Source organism: Phalacrocorax aristotelis, chromosome 25 (genome assembly GCF_949628215.1).
Source record: "Phalacrocorax aristotelis chromosome 25, bGulAri2.1, whole genome shotgun sequence".
NCBI lineage: Eukaryota > Metazoa > Chordata > Aves > Suliformes > Phalacrocoracidae > Phalacrocorax > Phalacrocorax aristotelis.
This window is the reverse complement of record NC_134300.1, coordinates 2,390,944-2,414,534: the sequence shown is the minus strand read 5'-3', so window position 1 is coordinate 2,414,534 and position 23,591 is coordinate 2,390,944. Positions and strand designations below refer to the sequence as shown.

Sequence of the window (23,591 nt, the reverse complement as noted above, 5' to 3'; positions counted from 1 at the left end):
TGCCATCCTCTAAGCTGCCTCTTGCGGCAAACTCTGCTTCGCTCCCCATCAGCCCTGTGCTGGCAGCATCTTCAGAGAGACCGAGGAAGCAAAAAGGCACATTGTGCAGCACTCTCGCACAGGGCCTGCCTCCAGCTGAGCGGACGGGACCACACGCCCCGCGTGTGCGGCACAGCACAGCCCCTGCGAGCAGTCTCAGCCAGCCAGCGAGCGGCTGGGCCGGAGGCAGAGCGAGGGGGAAGCGAGCTCTGCCTGGTGTGCGAACACAGATAACAGCTAACCCCGGTGCTGTCACTGCACAGGCTCCTGGCCTCTCTTGAATACGGCTGCTGTTGTCGGAGCTCCGATAACCCACCGCATCGCGGCCATTCAGAGAAAGTGCTTGCCTTGGAAAGCAGCCAGCCAGGAGCAATGTTCCCCTGCAAAGCTGTTTTGTGCCTTTTAATGAATACCAGGGATGTCTCGGGCCCATCTACATCAGCTCCTGCTGAGCAGCCTCTCCTCCTGTCGCCGTTAGATGCCAGAAGCAACAAATACTCGCACCAGTAAAGCTCTGCCCTTTGCCCAGAGGTGCTCTGCCCTCCCTCCCCGTGCCCAGGGCCAGCGTGGGAACGGGACTGGAGCACTGCGGACCGGGCAGGGACGAGTGCCCTCCTCCCCCACGCTGGCACGGGACACCCGGCGAGCACGAGGGAATTACCCGTGAGGTCATGAAGAGCAGCTTGGTTTCCATGTCGGGAGTGAGGCGACATGCCAGGAATTTGCGAGAAGTCCTCGACTGGAGGAGCTGCAGGACACCTGGGGAGAGACGGAGAGGTCGGTCCGTGCTCGCACAGCCCCATGGACGGCACAGCATGGCCCAGCACAGACGGGATCTGGGCAGAGATCTACCAACATCTGCAGCAGCTGAGTTTGGAGCATTAAGCTCCGTTTCCCCAAGGCTACAGGCAGTGGAAAGAGAGCAAGATTTTGGCTGGAAAAGGTCTCCTAAAACATCTACCTAGAGCAGGCTTTTGTCAGAGATCACTAACGAGGAGGCCTGGAGAAAGGGAGGGAGGATGCGCAGCAGGGCAGGGACAAGATCTGGAGGACAAATGAGACTGTCCAGACGCTGAAAGTCCCAAGCCGTAACCAACAGAGCACATTCCCCACCTCCCACCCCTCGGCCTGGGCACCAAAATGCAGGACCGGCACAGAGAGCGCCCATCCTGGGCTGTGCCAGCACCTAAGTCCAATTCCTCCCCTGGAGTAAAGGCACCCAGATGAGACAATGAAGATCAGACATAAAACTTGTGTGTGTGCACACGTGTGCAGAGAACGGAGGATGGGAAGGAGAAGGGGAGGTTGCAAAAGCCTGCTCTCTTTCCCAGACAGCTGCAAGAGGAGGAATTTATAACCTGAGCAGAGAGGCTTTGCTGCTGCTTGACAAGACCCGAAGGATTTACAGGGCAGGCAGCTCTGACGCAGACAGGCAGGCGCCAGGGACGCCGCGCACACGAGGTGCAATCTCTCGCCGACTGGAAGTCGTCCTTCTGCTGCGCAGCCAGAGGGTCACACCTGGGGGACGGCTGGAGGAGGGAAGCTTCAAAGCAGCAAGAACAGATGCCAGCTCCTGCGGAGCTCAGAGAAAGGGTGGAGCGAGCTGCGCATCAGGGGAAGAGAGGCACAAAAGCACCTTGCTTGTTAAGAGCTCCCAGCTGCTCAGGGGGAGGGATGGGTGCTGCGCCCGGAGCCACCCCCTGCTGCGGTTCTGCCTCACTCTCGGTGCTTCTGAGCTCCCGTCCTGGTTGCAGGAGCACGGAGCTCAGCAAGACTGACTCGGATCGGAGGTTACAGAGCGGTACAAACCCGAGAGCACACGGACCAGCAGCTGCTAGAGATAATAGCCACCTTGCAGAGCAATTACTACAGGCTCTCAAGAGCAGGCAAGAGGGCAAAGAAGTTCTTTTATGAGCAACTGCAGGGGGAATTATTTTGGGGGGGGGGATCTTCCAGGCTCCACAGGAGCAAGTTGGAATGAGGGCACCGCTGGACAGATCAGCTTCTGCTCAGAGTCCCCCCAGCCGGCCCCCAGAGCCAACTGCGGGGTCCTCTGGGACAGGGAGGAGTGCTCCTGGTGCGCTGCCAGACACAGCCCACCTCTCCCTGCCGCCCCGAGGGCTGCCCAGCTGCCTGTGCCGGGGTGTCCTGGGAACCCTGCCCGCTCCAGCGCTTTGCAGCTGAAACGGCAAGGAGAAACACGCTGGCGTGTGCGTGCGCTTACCCAGGCATCCTCTCGCCTCTGCGAACCAGCGGGCAACGCCACCGGCCACCGGTTGTGGTGTCAAACAGAAGAAAAAGGGAACCAGAGGAGAAAGGGCAAAACCCACGGGCAGTTTGCTGGTTGCCAGAGGAGAGGGAGTCAGGAGCACTGATGTTAGCCCCAGTTTAGGTATCGTTTTGCTGGGTCATTTGGCCAAAACCAGCAGCAAACCAGGAATTGACCCCGACCAGCTGCCCCTACAGGCATAGGAAGCAAGTGGAGCTAGAGGGATGTTTGTTAGGTGCCCCACGACACTCCCAGCATGGATGTGGAAGCTCAGCGCTCAGCTGGGAAGATCCAGGCAGAGTTAAGAAATGCTCCTAGTGAACGTATAGCCCTGGAAATGTGGCACGTGAGCCCTCCTCAGGTCTAGGGCTAAGACTCGTCTGCCTCCGCAAGCCCCACGGGCTAACCCTGGTAATCCAGAGAGGGGAACTGGGTCACTGCGGCCCTTCAGCCGGCAAGCCTCAGCAGAGACCAGCAACGACAGGAGACAGCTTCTGGAGATGGAGAAGAAGCCAGAGATGGCAGAGCTTAAGGAGCATTTAATCAAACGATGCACTGCGAATTTCCCCGAGCATAATCCGAGATCTATAAAGTGAGGAGAGCAGGCGCTGGGGGTGGGGGGAGAACACTTTAAAGCCCCATTTCTAAAGACTCACTAGAATTGTTGCAGACAGATAATGATGTGACAGCCCCTAGAGAAGTGAATAATTTATACCAATAAAAATGATAGATATAACACTCTCCATCAAGTCTATTTTGACCCAGGCTGCGCAGAAAGCTCCACAGCTGAGTGTTCTGCACGCCGAGCGTGCAAGGCTACTGGGAGAAATAAAATCCCATTTAGAAAGTGTCAGTTGCTGCATCTTCTGGACTTGCTGCTTTAGAGCTACGGAGCTTCATCAGGCTCTTTTCTGGACAGTCTGAAGGACTCAGGCTCCAAATTTATCTCAGCTTATTAAAAAAAAAGCAACAACTACAGTTATGGAAGTGTTAAGTCCAGAACAAGCAATACAACGTAATGACCCTGGTCATGGCCCAGCCGCATTCTCAAGATCTGTCGTTACAGCTGCCTGAAGTATCTGTTTTTCAGGACGGTTTGAAGCCCAGACGCCAACAAGGCCTCTGCAGCATTTAAAAAACACGTCAAAAGCTGCCAAGCACCCCAGCTGAGCATGGGAGAGTGGCACAGGCCCTGCCCCTGCTCCTAAGCTCCCTGCAGCCAGCAGAAAGCTGCTTTTGGAGGCATCTTCTTCTAGTTAGTGACGAGAGGGGCTCTGGAAGCAGCCACGTGGGCCTTGACGCTGACAGAGGTGGGATCACACGGTGTAATTATAGCTCTCTCGGCATGCTCTCCTCTAAGAAAGCATCTGGAAGGAACCCACACACCCAACGTGTTTTGCTTTAGCAGGGCTGCACTAGAGCCTGTCTGCTCTAGCACGGTCCTGACCTGGGCCAGACGGGATGCACAGAGTGAAAAACAGCTGCTGCGCAGGATTTTTGCTCCAACTCACCCTGGAACGGGCCGGCGGTCATGACAGCCTTGCCGCAAGGGCGTGCGAAGGCAGGAGGGGGCCGCCTGCGGCTAGCGGGGCTCCGGCAGAGGCTCTCCCTGCGTGTGGGCAGGGCAGGACGGAGCTGGCCGCCCCTTCGGCCCCAGCCCTGCCTACCTGTGAACTGCGCGCTGAGGACCTGCGGGTTGTGGATGATGTCCTTCCAGAGCTGCTCAAACTCGGGTATCCTTGCAACGTTTTGCAGCAGCCGCACAAGGTCGCGGCCGATCATGAAGCAGTCCATGAACTGGGGAGAGGAGAGGAAAAATCTCATTTACTGTTTACCTGCTCCTGAGCAGGGGGAAGGGAGAAGGCACTGGGGGGCAGGAGGAGGGGAAGGGAGGAACAGTCAGTCCTTCAACCTTACCGCCGGCTCCAGATGATTCACTCTTTGCACAATATCTACACTCCTGCCCCTGGCAGCCTGCCCCTCTTTTGAAGCTAGCAGGTTCTGAGAGGCAGGGTGACAGGCGGGAAGGTCAGCAGCTATTTTAAAATGTTCCCTCTCTTGTAAAGCAAACAATCGGCCCATAAATCTGACATTTTCTCTCCAGGACTACAGCCAGTCTCTGAAGCTAAGACCTGACACTTGCTCCTTCCCGCCCAGCAAGGAGAAAGGGGAGAGCGGGCAGCGCTCAGGCCAGCGGGCAGGGAGCTGCAGGGCCATCGCGTCCCGCAGGGCTAGGACGCCAAATGCAAGGATTTCTGCCTAAACCCAGCTTTGGTGGCTTCTCCTGCGTGATATGGACCAAAGAGCGTCCTGGAGCTGGCTACTGTGTTCTCTCTAAACCTGCGAAGACACTGGCTGCCTCCCCAAGGGAGGAACTGATGTTCTGGCAGCTATAGTCAGCCACAAGCGCTGAGGTGCCACAGCAGCAGAAAGAGAATGGTTTCAACCCTTGTGGCCTGAATAAAAGAGACTGAAATGAGCAGCCCCATCCAAACAGCTACTCTCCCCCTCTTTGCAGCCTAGAGCCTGACGGGATAGCTGGTGTAAATGGGTTCAAAAGCCATTCAGAGCCTGCACTGAGGATGAACCACACACCACTGCCTGCACGGTGCGAGCTGGGGGGTGACTCTGAGGAACCGGCGTGTCTCACACTTCCAGCCGCACAAGGAACACGAGCAATGCTACTACATGCAGACACGGACGCCCTAGAGAGGCAGGTCTCTTTTCCCAGCCATCCCCTGAGTCCCCTGATTTGCTCACCCGTTCCCGGAGGAGGGAGATGCAGAAATCCACCTCCTTTTGACGGAGAACCTGGAGCTGAGATGTGCCGTGATGGTCCACGATGAGCCGCAGGTACGTGTACACCGCCATGGCTATCAAGAGGCTGCTTTTCAGCACCCACTCTCTGGAAAGGAAGAAAAAAGAAACACTTTCAGCCACTTCCATGAGGGAACCACAGCCAGAAGTGATACAGATGTGGAGACTCCGGACAGAGGAAACAGCACAGACAGGGACTCCAGCCTGTTGTGCCAGCCCAGAGAATTATCATCCACAGATCATTCCCTGCTCCGTGCCGGGTACTTGCTACACTTTGGTCCACCTCTTCCTCCCCCAGGACAGTCCCATCAGAGTCCACCGTCTGGGTGCTCGCAGCCCAGGCTCTCCGGCAGGGTGGCAGACGCGCTCAGGTGAAGCACTGAGTGGATTTCCAGGGCCACAGAGACGTTCACTCTCACAACAATCTAAGGTACTTGGCAACTGCAAGCAATAAAACGCTCAGGAGCAAGTGGAGGGAGCAGCTGTCTCGTGAAGAGACTTAGAATCACAGAATCATTAAGGTTGGAAAAGACCTCTGGGATCACCAAGTCCAACCACCAACCCAACACCCCCAGGCCCCCTAAACCATGGCCCCAAGTGCCACGTCTGCACATTTTTTGAACCCCCCCAGGGACGGTGACTCCCCCACCTCTCGGGGCAGCCTGTGCCAGGGCCTGACCCCTCTGGCAGGGAAGACATTTCCCCTCATACCCAACCTAACCCTCCCCTGACGCAGCTTGAGGCCATTCCCTCTCGTCCTGTCCCTGGTGACTTGGGAGCAGAGACCAACCCCCCCTCACTCCAGCCCCTCTCAGGCAGCTGCAGAGAGCGAGAAGGGCTCCCCTCAGCCTCCTCTTCTCCAGGCTAAACCCCCCCAGCCCCCTCAGCCGCCCCCCAGCACACTTGTGCTCCAGACCCTGCCCCAGCTTCATCAAGACGTGACCTCGATGCTAACACCAACCGCCACAGGAGCCTCTTTACTCATCTCCACAGCGAGAACAGCACCGGGCAAGAGACAACGCACCAGGATGAGCTACAAAGGACTGTCCCTTACGATCAGGCCCCCAAAATCTCCCATGCACACCCACGCAAGAGGTGTTTTCATGCCCCCCTGCCAGTGCCAAGTGAATTAATCCAGCAAAATCAGTGGCATCCTGAGCAGCAGGTCACACAGGGCAGCTGTTGGGGAGATACGGCAGCTCTCGAGCCCTGCGCTGGGCTGGGCAGCAGCTCCTGCAGCACTGGGGGCAGAGAAGAGCCGCCCCTGCCCCGGCTTGACCAGGCAACGGTGCGTGGGACAGAAGGAAAAGAGCAGTCGTGCCTACTGGGGAGCTGGAAGCACCGAATGGCAAGAACCAGGGAAAAAAGAGATGTGCTTAAGACCAAATACTAGCGAGATCTGTGAGAGGGCAGACGTAGTTGCGTAGAGAGGGTCTGTGGCAGGAGAGACATCGCAGCCCCATCGTGGGCACGTCAGGAATCTGTCCTACCTCGGGGAAGGACGGGGCAAGCAGTGCCAGGGCCAGCACAGGGGCTCTATGCCCCGCACCGGCTTTCTGGAAGCAGATTTCTTTCTCACAGCTAACCGGCTTCGCGTGCTGAGCGCAGGCAGGCACTTCAGCCCTGCTCCCTCGGAGCGGCAAAGCGTCTCCATCAGCTGCTCCGCCGCTGTCTCCTGCCTGTGCTGCCCTGCCTGCTCCGTGCGGCAGCGCCCTGTCTGCTGGGTGTGCCGCGTTCTCAACCTCCCTTATCTAAGCGCAACAATAAATATTCTCAGTCCATAAAAAGGACCTCGTCAGCTTGGTTATTTGCACTGGATGCCAAGAAGGGGCCAGGCCGGCGCGGTGCCTCCAGCGTGATTGATCACCCCCAGCATCCCCCGGCTCGGCGAGCTGTAAATCAGACGCCCGGTGGATGTGCCACCGCAGCTGTAACGCCACGGCCACCTGAAGAGACACCAGCCCGGCGGCAAATGAGTCAGCTGCCTAAATCACCAAGGTGGAACCTGGGAAGATGTGACAAGCGTTTGTTTTCCCAGGCTCTTCTCCCTGCATCTAGCTGGATGCTAGGAGCAGGTTAATTAATCGGCTGGGCGGGCTGGCCTGGCGGCACACGGCGCCGAGCGGAGGTTATGTTAGGGAGGATGTGGGAGTAATTAAGGCCGGGATCCTGGGGGGCTGGCAGGTCAGCATCTCCCCCTTTTCCCAGTGAGGGACACGCAGGAAAAAAAAATGCTGGGGGGGGGGGGGGGGGGGGGGGGCAAAAAACCACCCACAGCCACAGGATTCATCGATCCGACAGGCGGGGAAAATGAAAACACTCGGAGGAAGCATCGCACTCACGCCGCCGTTAGCAGCAAGAAGCCAAATTAACGCCCGGCTTTCGAGAGGTAGCGGAGTTGCCTCCTCTCCGAGGCGGGCAGTGCTTGAGAAGCAGCTTTGCTGTAACTGTTTTTAATTAAACCAAGCACTCAACACTCTGAACGTGGCATCAGATCTTCACATGCGTGGCTTTAATTAAAGCTCTGGCTTTCCCCTAATCAAAGCACATAAATCCCAGCAAAGAGCTGCAGGTTCTCCCTTGGGCTCCCTTCCAATCCTCAGCTCTCCTCATGCTCAGACAGTTTCTGTGCTGGTACAGCGCGTATCATCGACACTCCAGCAATACCTTCAACAGGGGCCGAGCCTTTTCCTCTCACATCTGCTCCTCTGACAAACTCCTGTCCTCAAGTGACAAAGCTCAGCTGTTACTTAGCACACGGGGCTTTCTCCTGCAAACCCTCGGCCAGATGCGGCTTTGGATCACCACTGAGAAGCTGCTATTTCTCCCACAGTCCAGCTGTTTGCAGTTATTCCTTTACAAGACAAGAACCACAACGTGCCTTGGCGAGATGCGGAGCGCTTCCGAGATGCTCCAAGGCTCGGCGTGGCAGCCGGCGCGTAGCACCGGCACACGGGAAGACTGCATCAAGAGCTGGTAGGGGCTTAATTACGGCTGGGGACAGAAGAGTTGAGCTTAGCACAAAGGCAGCCGAGGCAATGCTGCGAAGAACTGAAGGTCGGCCAAGCCCAGATGATCTCAGAGGGTCTCTCCTCCCCGTGCACGGTGGGGCACTAGATGGCACTCGCAGCAGCACGCACCCGCACAGCTATTCCCGGAATAAAAATCACTAGGACTGTTAGCTGCGGCCAAATAAATGCTTTAACAACTTGATTGTTAACCACAGTAATAAGCGATTTTAGGAGAATCGCTGCTATTATAGACAGCGCTCGGTGAAAAGCTATAGGCTATTTAAAAATAATGACTCTGCCCAGCCAAAGGTTGCAGTTCCAATTCTGCTTATCATCAATTAGCGGCTGCTTTGCCAACAAAGGACAATGCTGAGCCCATAGGACAATACTTCCCAGATGGCCTGTCCACAACAAATTAAAGTTGCAGCCCCGATGAAGCAGGAGCTCTTTAAACACAGGAAGTTTTTTGGGCAATTAACTCTGTTCTACTCCTCCAAAAGGAACACCTCCCCCGCGGCTCGGGAAACTCAGGAAGAAAATATTCCTGGGATGCTGCTCCGGAGCCACGTGCGCTCCTCAGCCACACGAGGCGATGCCACCCCACTGCCCAGAGGGTGGGCTGGCCACCTGCGGGATGGCAGCGTTAGGGAAGAGCCGTGGCCTCGGAGGCGGCTCGGGAAGAGGCATCGCTCTGTGCTGACCATCTCACTTGACGTGACACGCAGCCCCTCTCCAAACCCCACAGAGGTTTGGAGGCTAATGGAGGGACTTTCGGGACACTCTCCCACACGCAACCTGCAGCAAGAGGGCTCCGAGAGCTAGAAATTCATGCCACGGCTTGAAAATATGCTTGGTAACACCACAGTAAGGGAACGCAGAGGTCTTTTGCACAGGAAACCCCATCAACACACTCCCACGCCGGCTGTCACCGCAAACACACCGCCCCAAAATCTGCCTCTCTTGCGCTGAGCAGGACAACCACCCTCTTAGCAGGCAGGCGACGAGCGCTCTCCCTCGCTTCGTGCCCGGCTGCTGCTTTCTTCAGGCTGCACTGGCCTCCGCCAGCACCTCCTGACCAGCCGTACCTTTGCTCAGTCAGTATCTCCAGGACGTTCTCGGCCAGCCAGATATTCTTCGCTGTCACGTCCCCACCTGAAAGCGAAAGAGCAACAGCGAAGTGAAAAGCCAGTCAGACGAACGGGTGCGGTTCTGGTGCCAGGTTCAGCTGAACCACCAACGGCTTGTGCCCAGTAAGGCAAAGCTGATGAAGGAGTTTGCTGCCTGCCTGGAGCACATGCTCCTGCTGGTCCCCTCTGCCTGCCACCCAGGCTGTTCCTAGATATTTCTAAGCACAGGTGCCTTTCTCTTAGGGGACCAAGGGGGTCTTCGCTGCAGCAGTATTCTTGCAAAAGAACTGTGATAATGCGGAGTCAGTACTTATCCTTCTGGAAAGCAAAGAAGCCAGAAAGGGATGAGATTCAGTAGCTGGAAAAGAGAACACATTTGCAGCTGCTGAGCCTACAAAGGAGAAGCGGCATCTGCAAGGAATGCCCAAACTCTCAAATAAAGGCCAGGTGTCAAAGTGGTGTCTCATGCCCTCAGTGTGGGCCGTCAGCGTGAAGCTGGAGCCTTTGGTCAAGGTCGCTGGGAGCAGAGCGGGACTCCTGCTCGCAGGGGCACAGAAAACGCCTCAAGCAGGCAAGCCAAAACAATGGGATCATAACAATTAAGGCATCGTAAAAGCGGTGAAAAGTGAGACAGCGGCGTCCTTCCAGAACAGAAGGGGCCCTGAACGGGGAGGTGCAACCAAGGGGAAACAAGGGATGCCTTCACCAAGTGGTTTTTAAAACGTTCTGTGTTTACACTGTGACAACAGGGCCAGGGCAGCTTGGCTCGCACTCAGGACTCTGTCCCCTCCCTCTCCATTCTTCCTCCCCTGAAGAGCAGACACGGCAATTTCCAATCCAGGCTGCCCAGCCCCGTGTCACGGGCGACTACAATAAAAACACAATGTCAGGTTTTACGGTGGGACGTTAATTCCTCCTTCGTGGACGTCAGTGGCCGGCACCAGCGCCAAGTAGAGAACACGGAAGAGGCACCATTCCTGTGAATCCGGAAAGGCGTGTGTGTGTGTGTGCACGGCTGTGGGGTGCGTACGCCGAGGGCTGGGGGGAACACACTACAGGCTCCCACAAAGACAGCTCCCTGGAGGAGCTACTGAATTCTCTTGGGGCGAAGCAGCCTCCTGCATCTCTGATGAGTTACAGAAGGAGCCGCATGCGTGGCTCGTGCCATCCCAGAGGTCAGAGCAGGGGCTAAGGATGATCCTGGTGCTCTTGCGCAGTGTTACAGGGTGAAAACTGGCAGCAACAGGAACCAGTACTCCTCCTGGCTCTTCCAGCATTTGCCAGAAGCCTCCTGGCTCCCTCTGTGATTCACCCCTCATAGAGGTTGTTGGGAGCAACAGACTCTTAAAGGCTTATTCTCTGCTCCATCCACCCTGGAGAGACTTCCTCATCAGACAGGTTGGGGCAGGCTTGGTTCCTGCCAGTGATCCCTGCTCCTGCCTGTCAGCTGGGTTCAGAGACACTCGGGAAGCCTGTCTGGACCCAGCTGCACGGCAGCACAGGCTCTGGCTCTGACGCCAAGCGCAGCACGCCACGAGTCAGCCCTGGTACGCCACCGACAGAGCCCAGCCTGCTGGCACGAGCAGGGGGGGATGCAGGCAGTGGTCACCTCGCTCCTGTGGCACAACTCACCTGCGATCTGCTTCATGAAGGTCATGCAGACGCCATCCGCACCGAGCACCCCGCTCTTCACCAGCTCCCGCAGCAACCACACCAGCTGGGCAGAGGGAGAGATCAGCGCAGCTTTGGCCACAGATCCCCCCAACACCTCTCCCCAGCGCCGTGGCTGCCTCAGCTGGCAAATGCCACCACGTTTCCCTTCCAAAAGGGAGCCCTTAACACGGAGCAAAGGAGCTCCACCGGTGCCGAGTGCCCCCCAAACCCTCCACGCTCAATCGCCCTCTGCTTATCCTCTGGTTGGTGTCAAAGGAGCGATTCCGGGGAGAAGATTTTCTCCTCACCTGGGTCCGACAGATGTCCTGCAGTTTCAAGTATTTCTCCATGAGAATATGGTTGATCTTGTTGAGAACGATGTTCATGCCATCTCGGCTCACCAGTGCCAAGTCCCGGTAGCACTGCGGCAGAGAGGAAGAGCGGGATGTGGTTACAGATGAAGGTCCATGACGGGAAACATACAATGGTTTTACCAAACCTGACCAGATAACAGCAAATAAAGCAATCTGAGGGAAAATAAAAACACCAAGGCAGGCAGAGTCCCATGGGGTGACCTGGATTGGCATCCCAGGGCCAGGCAGGGAGAGCCATTAATTCTCCGGGTGCTATAAACTGACAGCTGGATTCACAGCATTCAACCCCAGGAGCCAAAGGTTTCTCACTCCAGAACAGACACTGCCGGGTGTCCCTGTCCCCTCATCCCAGCCTTCCCTGCACCTGCCGCAGCTCCGAGAGACCAACGCTAGAGAGAAAAGACGGACAACGGTCTTTCAGGAAGGATCAGTTAATAAACAGTCACATCTGGATCACATAAGCCCCCCGCGGCTCCAATCACCCCGGCCCCAGTGGCAACTGGAATTGCACCGAAGATGCCTGCAGGAGTGGAGGCAGATCGTCCCCGTGCCACCTGCTCCTGCTCACACGAGACTCCCGAGGTCAGACAGAGCTGAATTTGGAGGCTGTCCGGCTCAAAACCACACTACTGTGTTGGCTCGTTTTGGGTTAGAAATCCAGACGTCCTGCCCGCTGTCTGAAGCGGCAGGTTTGGTGGGGCTCTGCTATGGGAAGAGGGAGCTATCGTAGGGAAAGGAAGGACTTTCTCCATTCTGGTCTGTCACCAGCAGCCAGACAAAACCAGAGAGCCAGAGAGCAAAGGTGCTGGCTCTCCCTTCCCTTCTGCTCAGGACAGCAGGGGGTGGAGGGTGATTAGGAAGTAATTTGCTAAGTGGTTCTGCATGAATGTTAATTTGTGCCAGTAAATGTCATGATATTCCAGAGAGCAGGGGTCTGGTCTCTGCATCCTCCTTTAGAGTTAATGAGGCCTCAAAAGATCTCTTTGATTAGACTCCCTGTGCTCAGGCTTTCTCCCTCCCTTTTTCATATAGCACTGTGTAAAAATATATATAGAAAACCCCAAACAAACAAAAAAACCAAACCAGAATCCAAGAGGTGCAGACTCTTTGGGGCCTTTAATTGCTTTTGAAATGCTAAATGAATACCCACAAAGCAGAGCCAGACTCAAAGTCTCCACACAGACAACTACCTGGCCAGGAATGCGCATCTCCCTCCGCTGCACCAGCTTTGAAAAGGAAACACATACATCACACCGATGGGAAAAGGCAGGGCATAAAGCTGGTCCAGGACGCATCCTGGACTCAGTGAGCGTGCGGGATGCCAGTTCCCCTGTGGGCTGTCTGGACTCGGACAAAGCTTTTACTTCATTTGTTTCGTGTGTTTCAGGTCCCTGAGCTGCCTGGATCCTACCTCCTGCGCTCGGTGACAGGATTACAACCACCCATCGCCCCGGCGCTTCCGTCTCACGGGCAGGTGCATTTCTGCACCCATAGGAGCAGCGACGAGATGAACATTTTTCATCTTAGTAGCTTTTCTTGATGGTCACTAGCTGCTTCTGCGTTCAAAGAATTCATGCTTCTCTGGCTCTGGTTTTCTGCCAGGTGCGGTGTCCACATCTTCATTTAAAGCCACCACGAGGTCCTGTGGTACCGCCCTGACAGCATGGATTAGTTCCCGACCGGCTGGCCCGATTCTGGGAGCATCCTCAGAGGAAGGGCTGGAACAAGCAGCTAGGAGAGACACTCTGAGGGATTTATTTCTAGCTCACTACTCAGGTCCCAGGAGGAAGGACACTATAATCCTATTACCTGGGGAAGTTTGGCAGCTCTTCACCTCACTTACTGCATATTTCCCTAAATCCCATAAGCAAACACTGCAGAAAACCAGAACTTGAACCGCACCTACGACGTTGCTGATCCCTGGCCCAAAGCAGAACTGGCCAGAGGACCAGTCCCAGTTCAGCAGGGTCACAGCGGTATGGCATGTCACCGACCGGTTGCTTAGACAGGTCAGGCTGGACCCTCTCCTAGCAGCCTCCGGCACAAGGATGGCAGCAAAAATCCAAAGAAAGGTGCTTGGAGAAAACCTTCAGGGCTCTGGCAGCTGGGGGATGGGGAGAGAACTTGAATTTCTTGATTATTGCCAAGGCTGCAAACAATCCATCCTCTCCTCCCTGCTCGCGGCAGATTGGAGCCGCCGCTTGCATAGGCCGTTTAATTAACAGGAAGGAACAAATGATAAATGTTCCCTTTAAATGAGGGGAGAAGAAACAAACAACAAAAAAAAACACCAAAAAAAAAAAAAACCCAAAAATAGCCATCGAGTGGAGGAGAGAGGCCCCCTCCCGCCCAGCACCGGGGCAGAAGGGGCACACGGCGGCCAGACGCCGGAGGAGAAGTCAGGGAAGCGCCGCGCTCATCTGTGGGGAGGGCTCCGTGCACTCTGATCCGGGAGCAGGGTGTTAATTAAAGTGAGAGATGCCAAGCGGAGGAGGGAGCACTGACGGATCAGTTGCTGTCACTTTGATATTTGAAAGCGGTCAAGTGTCCCTCTTCACAGCTGGGCAAGTTTAGCACAGCTAATCTCTCCCGGCTGGAGCGTCAAGGCAACAAAGGGGGAGGAGGAAACCCACGGGCTTCAGCTGATCCTCCGCCGCAGCGCGGGTTGGGCTCTGCCACCGTGTCTTTAATCGATCAGCGAGGGACGGGGCAGCTCGGGCCCCCTCCCAAAAAGAAAGGGCAATGTGTTTTAAATAGCCTCTCCGGGAGGATGAGGGGGTACCTTCACCTCCCCTCTGCACCAGCAGACGCAGGTGGGGGACAGCGAGGCCGCGGCGCGAGACAAGACGGATCCGCGCGCTGGGGACAGGCATCCACCGAAGAAATACAAGATGACCAAGCAGGTGGCATGAGATGCCTCTGCCGGCGTGCTGGGATGGAGCACGTGCTGCACCCCCTGCTCGGCTTCTAGGGCAACAAGCGCTAAAACCCCCTTGATCCAAACACGGCTGGCCACAATATCCTTTTTATTGGCAAAAAAACAGGTCCCAGGAGTATGGTGAAGCCTCGTGGGGGCACGCTTGATCCCGAGCCATACCACTTCCACGCCAGCCTCGCTGGGTTCAACACTCCCCGACACAATGCTGCCGTGCCGACGCCCGAGGCTGCGAATCTTCACCAGATACGGGAATGGTTACTGCAGGCGACCGGGGCTGGCTGCACCCAGCGTCCTGGACCCCGGGGGCTTCTCGCTGGAGAACGAGCAGAGCTCTGCCCTCTGTGTGGCCATTTCAGAGCTCTCTCAAGAGTCTCACAAGGTGCATTGTCAGTCAGACAAGTGTTAACCCCTCTTCATGGGCAGGGAGCAAAGGCAAGGAGTAACTCCCCGCCAAAGCCCGGCAGAAAATCGCCGACTGGCTTCCTGTCCTTGCTGTCTGGATACAGGGCAGGTGGCAGCAACAGATGACATCAGAGCCCAGCAGACTGGCAGATCCAATTACTCTCTGAGAAAAGTAACGTGCTCCGAAGAGCAGATCTGACAAGAGCAGGAGGACCAGCCACCTCTAATTAAGGTGGCCATGAGCAGCAAAGCATGCCTCCAGCCTGCCATCTCAGAGGGACGGCGTTGGTGCCTGTCAGCAGCTCGGCTGCACGGGAGCCGGGCCGCTCACCCCCTCGTCTGGGGAGGCCATGGAGGGGAACGTGCCCGGCAGGTTTCTTGCGGCCCCGTTTGATTCCAGTGCACGGAAGCACCCGCCTCACGAGTCTCCTGCCCAGTTAACGGTGTCTGGATACTCCCCACCACATCCCAGCTGTGGTTCACCACATCCTAGGCAGGAGAAGGACATTTTATTCGACATGGATGAGGTTCACCCTCTGGAAATCGATCCTGCAGAGCGCTGCTAGTCAGCAACTAGAAATATTCTTTGGCTTCCACAGTGTCTTGGAAACAAGGACATGCTCAGCGGTGCTCCGAGCCTCAGCCGCATTCGGCCTCTCCAGGGTTACGAGTCTTGTGCTCAGCGCACGAGGCAGAATCAGGCCAGAGCCTAACAAGAGCAGGGCTGGGGACTCGGCGGTCAGGATTTGGGAAGGCCTGAAGCCAACAGAGCAGAACACAGGCATCTAACCAAAGAGAAACCTCACTCACACCAGCACCGTAAGCAGTCAGGCCTGAAGACTCCCAGGAGAATCGTGTTTTGCTTTCAAGAGGTGATTTCTGGGGAATGGAGCTGTACCTTCATTGACAAGGACCATCCCATCGAGCAATGCCAAGGCAGCTATGAGTTCTGGGAGCTAATGTGGATCTATTGCTTTGGTGGAGAGAGCTCTGCCCTCATAGCAGTGATTAAATCAAGAGAGAATATTGCATGAGTCACCTTCAGCTCAGCGCAGCGCCAGGATTTACAGAGCACCCCTAATGGCACGCCACTCAGCCGCGCTCGCGGCAGACCCTGCCGACCTCAAGAGTCCACTTCAACCCTTTCAAATTCTGTGCAACACCTGTTAACTGAAAAGCATCCAAACAAGGACCCCGCCCCGGGTCTCGCCCGCCACGAGCGGCACTTCCAACAGTGCTTTTGTTTCCCCTTGTAGCTGCTACAAATAGATCTGGTTTCTATAACAAAACATCGTTTTCAACTCCCTCCCCGAGCGCCCCCAGTTTGCGGCAACTGCGCCAAATCCACATCCAAGATCTTCAGAATACAAAACGTTGATCTTCCCGTGGGTGAGTAACTACAATTTTAAAATCGCAGTTTGCAGCGTTGTTAAAAAAGAGTTATTTAAAAATTAAATCTGGTCTGTGAAATTAATAGAGGTGGACTGCTAAAAAGCAATTTTCTCTAAGAATTGAATACGTTCCTCCTCTAGCGCCTAGATGATTATTTCTGTAAGCGTCTACATCTGGGTTCCAGCACGCAAATCCGTTCCGGGCCTCCAAAGACAAGGCAGAAACTGGGAAAAGCCTTACAGTTTCTTGAAGAATCAGTACTGGCCTCCCACAGCGAAAAACAATTCATTCTAGGGCTGTGAAAGAACCCAGCTGAACTCCCTTCCCTGGTGGCAGCGTCCGCGCTCCCCGGCTGCAGCCTCTGCGCCACGTGGACGCAACAAAACCAGCAACGGTCCAAGCAAAAGTCACTGCCCTGCTACAATAAACACTGCTCAGCGCGGAGGGTTCCAGCCGGGCACCTTCCAAGGCCTGCACGAGACCCAGGACTTCCACAGCTCCAAATCCCCTCCCTGGAAAGCTAAAATCTCTCGCGGACGAACTCTCCGCGCTCGCCGACGGGCGCAGGCGTGCCTTACCTTCTGTGCTTGCGCAGGCTCCGTCAAGACCAGAGTGAAAAGACCCAGGCAGATCTCCTCGTGCTGGGGGGGTCCTTTACATATCTGAGAGAGAAAAACGCAAGAGCCGTCAGTGAGCAGGTGAGGTGGGATGTTAGAGGAAGGTCAGTAACGCGACAGAAGGAGGAAACCCCTCTCAAGCCCACCAAACGGGTGGTCAACGGAGCACCCAGCAGCCTGCAAGGAATTCAAAGCAGGATCACAACTCCTTAGGGTGATTAGTTAGGGTGACTCTAATTTTTTTACCCCACTGCAAAGCTAATGCTGGTGCAAACCTCTCGGTACCGAGCGCTTTCAAGCGGTTTTAGTTGGAACCCTTCAGGGTATCTCATTACTGAGGGGCACCAAAGGCCCAGACAAGAGCAGCAGCAGATCCCCGAGCCCTGTCCTGTGGCTGGGGACCTGCCCAGGCTCTCCTTGCAGGCTTTTCTACAACCTGTTCATCCAAGTAAGAAAGCATTTCACGAGCTTCGGAGCCCTGAAATCCAGCCTGGGTTGCCAACCTTTTCCCATTAAGGGAAGGCAACTCTGTACCACTGACTCCAACAGCCCAAGGTGTTCTGGGGAGGAAAAAAAATGCAACCAACATGTCCGAGAGCCCATTAACATGTCACACGACAGTTTTCCTTATACGGTAACATCTGCAGCTTTCTGGCAAGTATTTTAAGGTTATGGAGAGTTAGAAATAAATGCTCCATCCCTCAATAGAAAGGCTGAACCTGCCCTTTCCAGTGGTCCGGAGCCTGGCTGTTTGGAGGCCAGGAAAAAGCTGATCCGAGCAGCGCAGGAATAGAAAAATACACGAGAAAGGCAAACAGCAGCGGCGCACGCATAGCGAGAGGCTCCTGCGCGTGGGCACGTACGCTGGGAGAGGAACACTCAGCCAGACCTCAGCAAGAAATTGCACTGCAGGTCGGCTTCCAAATAGGTGACTAGACAAGGATTAAAGCCGCAATCTCGTTTTGTCTTTTAACCGTAATAGCTCTGGGAATCCTTGAGAGGCTGAGAGCTGGGAGAGCACAGCAGGCTCCGCTCCCCTGCCTCTTCATACCTGTTCTTTGCACCTTGCTAATGGCTTGATATCCACTCCCTCAGGCAGAGATCTGTGCAGCTACAATATACCATGAGTTATTCCATCCAGGCAGGATTTCTCACCTCTCAATGAGGTGACACTTACGTGAGCATTGAGGGCATCGTTAGCTTCCCTCTCCGACAGCCCGTTGGTTAGCGAAGTCACGATGCCCACGCACCGTTCCAGCCTCTGAAACGGAGAAAAGCCAAACATCACAAACTTGGAAGAACAAGAACACCCGAGCACATCCTTGCCAAGATGAGATACAGCAAGGGCTGCTTCGACCCCCCACCCAAACACCTGGACAGACAGAAAAACAGCCAGCGACGCAACAGCCGTTCTTGGCTTGTGTCAAGGCTCTGAACCTCCTGCCAGCTGGAGAAGCTACCGCCTCATCAATGTTCATTTACTCACAGGTTTGGGTTTTAAATACTCTGCTGACACCGCTCAGAGAGCCAAAAAGTAAATGCGAGATTATTCGGCGATACTAATACTGACATCACTTCAATATGAGGCCAAGACGCAGTCATGCAAAGGCTGAATTTGAGGCAGGGTTGTCAATCCCTGATCTGAGAGCGGAGCTGCTCCCCAGAGTGAAGAGCTGCCCCTGGCCCTCAGTGCAGGGAAGCCAGAGCTCGTCATCCAGCAGCTCCGCAGTGCAAGACCCACCGCTCCCGAGATGTGGGAACCCTGGGCTGCAGGGCAGCAGCCTGGAAACCTTCTGCTCTCTTCACCTTGCATCTGAGCAACTTCTGGCTGAAGATAAACAGCAGGAGCAGATCCCAGACTCCCAGAGTGGTGGGGCTGGAAGGGCCCTCTGGAGCTCACCCCGTCCCACCCCCTGCGTGAGCAGGCACCCCCAGAGCAGGGGCACAGGGCCGCGTCCAGGCGGGGGGTGAATGTCTCCAGGGAAGGGACCCCACAGCCTCTCTGGGCAGCCTGTGCCCCTGCTCTGGCACCCGCACAGGGAAGGGGTTTGTCCTCATGTTCAGGTGGAACTTCCCGTGTTCCAGCTTGTGCCCGTGGCCCCTTGGCCTGGCGTTGGGCACCGCTGAAAAGAGCCCAGCCCCATCCCCCTGACACCCACCCTTCAGATATTTATAAGCACTGATGAGACCCCCCTCAGCCTTCTCTTCTCCAGGCTGAACAAGCCCAGGTCTCCCAGCCTTTCCTCCCAAGGGAGATGCTCCAGCCCCTGACCATCTCCACAGCTCTCCCCTGGACTCTCTCCAGTAGCTCCCCGTCCTTCTTGAACTGGGCCCAGAACTGGCCGCAGCCCCCCAGATGTGGCCTCACTGGGGCAGAGCAGAGGGGGAGGAGAACCCCCCTCGCCCTGCTGGCTACACTCCTTTTCATGCACCCCAGGTACCGCTGGCCCCCTTGGCCCCAAGGGCCCGGTGCTGGCTCAGGGTCACCTCGCTGCCCCCCAGCGCCCCCAGGGCCTTCCCAGCAGAGCCGCTCTCCAGCAGGTCCCCCCCAGCCTGTGCTGGTGCGGGGGGTTGTTCCTCCCCAGGCGCAGGACCCCACGCAGGTGTTTGCAAGCACCCCAAGGGATGAGGTGATGGGAAGAGCCACAAAGTCAGGACCAGTGAGGTACAAGAGCGCAGGTGTGAAAACACTGGAGAAGCAAATGGCAAATTCTTCCACTCAGGAATTCAGAGAGTCGCCCCCTCTTCACGCAGGACATGAGCAGCCCCACGCAGAAATGGTTTCTCCCGTCCAGCCAGCTGGGCACCGGCGTTGGCCGATGGTGCGGGAAAGCGTGAGCAGAGCACCGCGACTCCGGGCACGCCGCAGCCTCCCCCCAGCTCGCAGCGCCGTCTCAGGGATGGTGACAGAAGGGCCGCTTGGACTCGCAGACCCACCACGTGCTCTCACAGCAGCGATGACGCCCGAGAGCCCGCAAACAGGCAGAGAGCGGGCTGTCCCGGCTGTCAGCACAACAGCAGCTTGGGCGCAGAACTCCAGGGTCTCGCTGTCATGCTACGACTTGCGCTGCGAGACGTTGTTCTAAATTAAACTCCTCCATAAACAGCTCCGTTGCCATGTGAAGGAGATGCGCCCTGCCTTCTTTGCCGGTGCCACCAGTTCCGCGGTCCCGGCTGCACCGTTTCAGCCATGGCAGCGACTTGGGGGTCACCGGCAGCCGGCAAAACGAGGTCTTGCTTTCCTGGAGTTTCCTCGGAGCCTACAGCTAATGGAGCGGTGACCCGTTTGCACCAGGAAAAAGCAGCAAGCACAGCCTAAGACAGGCAATAAGCAGGTTACAAGAGGGTTATTTCTACCCAGTCACTTCTTGATTAAAATGCAAACACATCGCACCGATTATGGAACTGATTAGCGACTCCTTTGCATATCAAAGGGGCTGCAGTGAAGAAGCCATTGAGAAAGAGGTCAACAGTTCTCCACTCCAAGGCAATATGAAAGAAGATGTACTGGTCAGTAATGCAGAGATAATGCCTTTGTGAAGCCAGCTTTGTTCCAGGCCCAGCAATGGCATTATGAAAGAGCAATGGGGCAAAACCCATGAAAATCTCAAATCTAAAGCAGATGAATTATTTGAAAGGGAGGACAAGATCCAGCGGCTGAAAAACAGAGTTAGAAAAATCCCAGTGAGCAATAAGACAACTTGTTGGCAGATAATGCAGCCAATGAACCACCAGAAGAGCTTTGCAAGGAAGTTCAGTGGCAAATAATGTCTTTGATCTGAGACCTGCTGACAGACTTGCAGGATCAGGGTTTGGTTTTCCCTTCTTGGGATGAACGGGAGATGCACTAACTCGCTCCTGCCGGCTACAGAGACTATTTGAAAACAGTATTTCTACCTCTGAGCAAGTTTAACAGGTCACCTTCCTGTAACAAGCTCTGCTGCCTCTACCAAAACCCACAGCGGAACAAGACGATGATTTCTTTGCCTTAATGCCTAGTATGAGATATATTTTCACAAGCTCCAGTCCTTCCAATCACCTCTTTCTCCCCAAACCAGACATGTCCAACTTATTGCCACCAGCAGCTCCACCAACTGCTAACGGGAAAGGCCGGAGGAGGTTTTTCCCTAATTATGGCAGCCTGTTCACTGCAGAAACTCGACGTGCAACGATCACGCATGGTTTTTCCTGTGTATGCTCCGCTTCCTGTTTGTTGGAGCCTTTAATGCAAGAAACACGAAACTTGTGACAGTAAATCCATCAGCGCTCGGGAGTGTAACACCCAAACCAGCTTCTCCCAACTGACTGGGTTGTTAGTCAAAAGCGCTGCTTTCCAGTGGTTTGAGAGGCACGGGAGGAAGGCCTGCCAGATAAAAATGTCACCGGGAAGTCTTCTGGTACTTGTGTTCGCTCGGATACATCACCTTCGCCAAACCTGAGCTCCACCACGCTCGCCGGCTCGTGGTGGCTCCTTCCCAGACCTGGAAAGATCTGGGTGAGAGCGACCCGGACCCCAGGAGAAGCACTTTGGTGGCCTGGAGCCCATTTTCAAGCCCAACCAAAGGTCCCGGCCATGCCGGGCTTGCAGAGTTGCACGGGCCCAGGGCTGGGAACGTTCTGTCCAGACCTGGACAAGACCCAAAACACACACGGGGACCGACAAGTGCTTTGAAGGAATATAAATACACTCCAAATGGCAAAGGAGAGTTTCCAGACCTTGAGACCTAGTTATTCCAGTTACCACCCTGTTTTAATCCTGTACTTGATATCCAACATGATTTTCTTTTTTTCTGTCTGCACCATTTCACGAGCCCCGAGTACATTCGTTTCCATCACACAATAAATAACCCGTCTCTCCCACAAGAGCAGCAGTTCACGAGAGCATCGCCGCCCCTGTGACACCAGGGAAACCAGCCCTGCACCAGCTTTAGGAAGATCCCTGAACACTTGATGAGTTGATGCTTGGAGCTGGGTGTAAATCAGCGTTACAGAAGGGACCGAGCAACATGTCCCCTCGCCTGGGTGCCTGCGCTACCGGCTCTCCCACAGCTCCTCCGCACCAGGAGCGGATCCCGGTTATCCTGGGGAGACCCCAAACCTTCCCCATCTGTGAAAGAACCAGCTCTCTTTTCCCAGTGCAGGAAGAAAAGCTCAATGGGAAGTAGAACAGCACTGTATAATTTGGGGTGAACTGAGCAAACACAGGTCATAAAGTTTCCCAGATGCTGGAATGATGAGTCCTGTTGGTGCGGAGGCACGAGGGGAGCTTTGTAATCCCACCCCACAACCTGCGGCCACCTTCCCCGAGCACGGCCGGGGTGAGGCGGGCAGGGAGACCCCGGCTGGGGGGTGGTTTCTGCTTAGAGCAAGCCCCTTCCCCACAGAGAGACAGGCAAGGGGAGCAGTGTGCACCACCCCGCCCGTGCCCTGCGGGGGGACGAGCCCATATCCCACCCCCTGGAGCCCCCCTGCCCCCAGCCCCAGGCACCTACCTCCTCCAACTCATCCTTGGCATCCAGAAGAGTGGAGACCAGCAACTTCCCTCCTCCTCCTCCTCCTGCTGTTCCCCCCTTCCCTTTCTGCATCTCCATGGCTGAGGCGGGGGGGCAGCCCCTATCCAGGGGGCTTGGCCTGAGAGGAGCCCCCCCTTTTTGCCTGGCGATCCCCCCCACCCAGCTCTTCCTCGTGGGAGGACGGGGTGTTTATAGGAAACCCTCCCCCTCCGGAGCACCCCCCGCTCCTGCAATGGGGAGCAATGGGGCGGGGGGGCCGGGGGCACCCCCGTCTGCTCCTCAGGGGCTTCACCCCAGGTCGGGGGGGGGGGGGTACAGGGAGGCGGTGGGCTGCCTCCCCTTCGCAGGGGTGGAGGGGCTGCTCTTCGACTACGGCAGGCCTGGGGGCTGCGGCCGTGCTGGGGGCAGGGGCCCGGTGCTGGGGGGGGGGGGGGGGGGAAGAATGGGAGCTAGGGAGGGGGCTGAAAGGGATCCCGGGGGGCTGCGGGAGGGGGGGTCTTGGGGCGGGGAAGGGGTACCGGGGCGGGGAGGGGAGTCCTGTGGTGAGGGGGGTTCCCGGGGAGGCCTCTGAGGGGGAAAGCCCCGGGGGAGGCCTGTGGTGACGGGGGGTCCCGGGGGGCCGGGGGAGGGTGACAGGTCCCCCGGGGCGGGGCAGGGCGGGCGCTGCGGTGCCGCCGGGGCGGGGGGGGGTGTCTCGGTGGCGGGGGGGAGGGGAGCGGCGGCTCCGCACCCCCCGCCCAGCGCCGCCGACCGGAAGTCACTGGGAAAGGGACGGTAGGGCCCGGCGGGAAGAGGAAGAGCGGGGAGGCCGGAAGCGCCCGCCCCCTACCGTCCGTTTAGCCAATGGGAGAGGGGATACGGCTCGGAGTGACAGCACGGGGAGACGGTCTTGCGGGGGCAGGGACGCGGAGGAACGCTCGGCCAATGGGGTGGAGGGGGCGGGGTCTGCACAGGGCGGACGCCCCGCCCTCCAGCTCCGGGGGCGGCCGTTACGGCGGGACCCCCCGGGATCCCCCTGGGAACCCCTCCGGGATACCCCCGGGACGCGCCCGCGATTCCCCCCCCGGGAACCCCGGGAAACCCCGCCGGAACCCCACCGGGAACCCCTCCGGGACGCCCCCGGGATTCCCCCTGGACGGGCACAGCCGGGACCCCGGGGTGGGGGGGTGTCGCCCAGACCCCACTCGGGAATCTCGGGACCCCCCCCAACCCTCCCCCCCTTGGAGAGTCCCCACAGCCTCCTGCCCTCGCCCCCCTGCCCAGCTCCCTGCCCCCCGCTGCCTTGCACAGCCCCCCTCATCCCGGCACCTCTGGCCTCGCAGAGCCCCCCCGAAAAGACCACCCCCCCCCCAAAACCTCTTGCAAAGCCCCCCCCGGACCCCTCCCGTCCCTGCAAGGGGCTTGGGCTCCTGCGAGGCTGCTGCCGCTCAGGGAGACCC

At 56.8% G+C, this 23,591-nt stretch overlaps 1 protein-coding gene across 1 annotated transcript in view; it reads right to left on the bottom strand.

Moving 5' to 3' along the window:
• The window catches only part of INTS3 (integrator complex subunit 3), a 44,208-nt gene extending 21,631 nt beyond the window's left edge, over positions 1-22,577 (bottom strand). Inside the window, exons 1-9 of the mRNA XM_075075375.1 lie at positions 22,132-22,577; positions 17,817-17,900; positions 16,601-16,684; positions 11,225-11,338; positions 10,896-10,980; positions 9,222-9,288; positions 5,069-5,213; positions 3,976-4,105; positions 701-798 (exon numbers count right to left, since the gene is read on the bottom strand). Of these exons, the coding sequence (XP_074931476.1) occupies positions 701-798; positions 3,976-4,105; positions 5,069-5,213; positions 9,222-9,288; positions 10,896-10,980; positions 11,225-11,338; positions 16,601-16,684; positions 17,817-17,900; positions 22,132-22,230 (906 nt within the window). The 5' untranslated portion in view covers positions 22,231-22,577. The remainder of the gene's footprint in view (positions 1-700; positions 799-3,975; positions 4,106-5,068; positions 5,214-9,221; positions 9,289-10,895; positions 10,981-11,224; positions 11,339-16,600; positions 16,685-17,816; positions 17,901-22,131) is intronic.
• Positions 22,578-23,591: the final 1,014 nt, after the last annotated feature.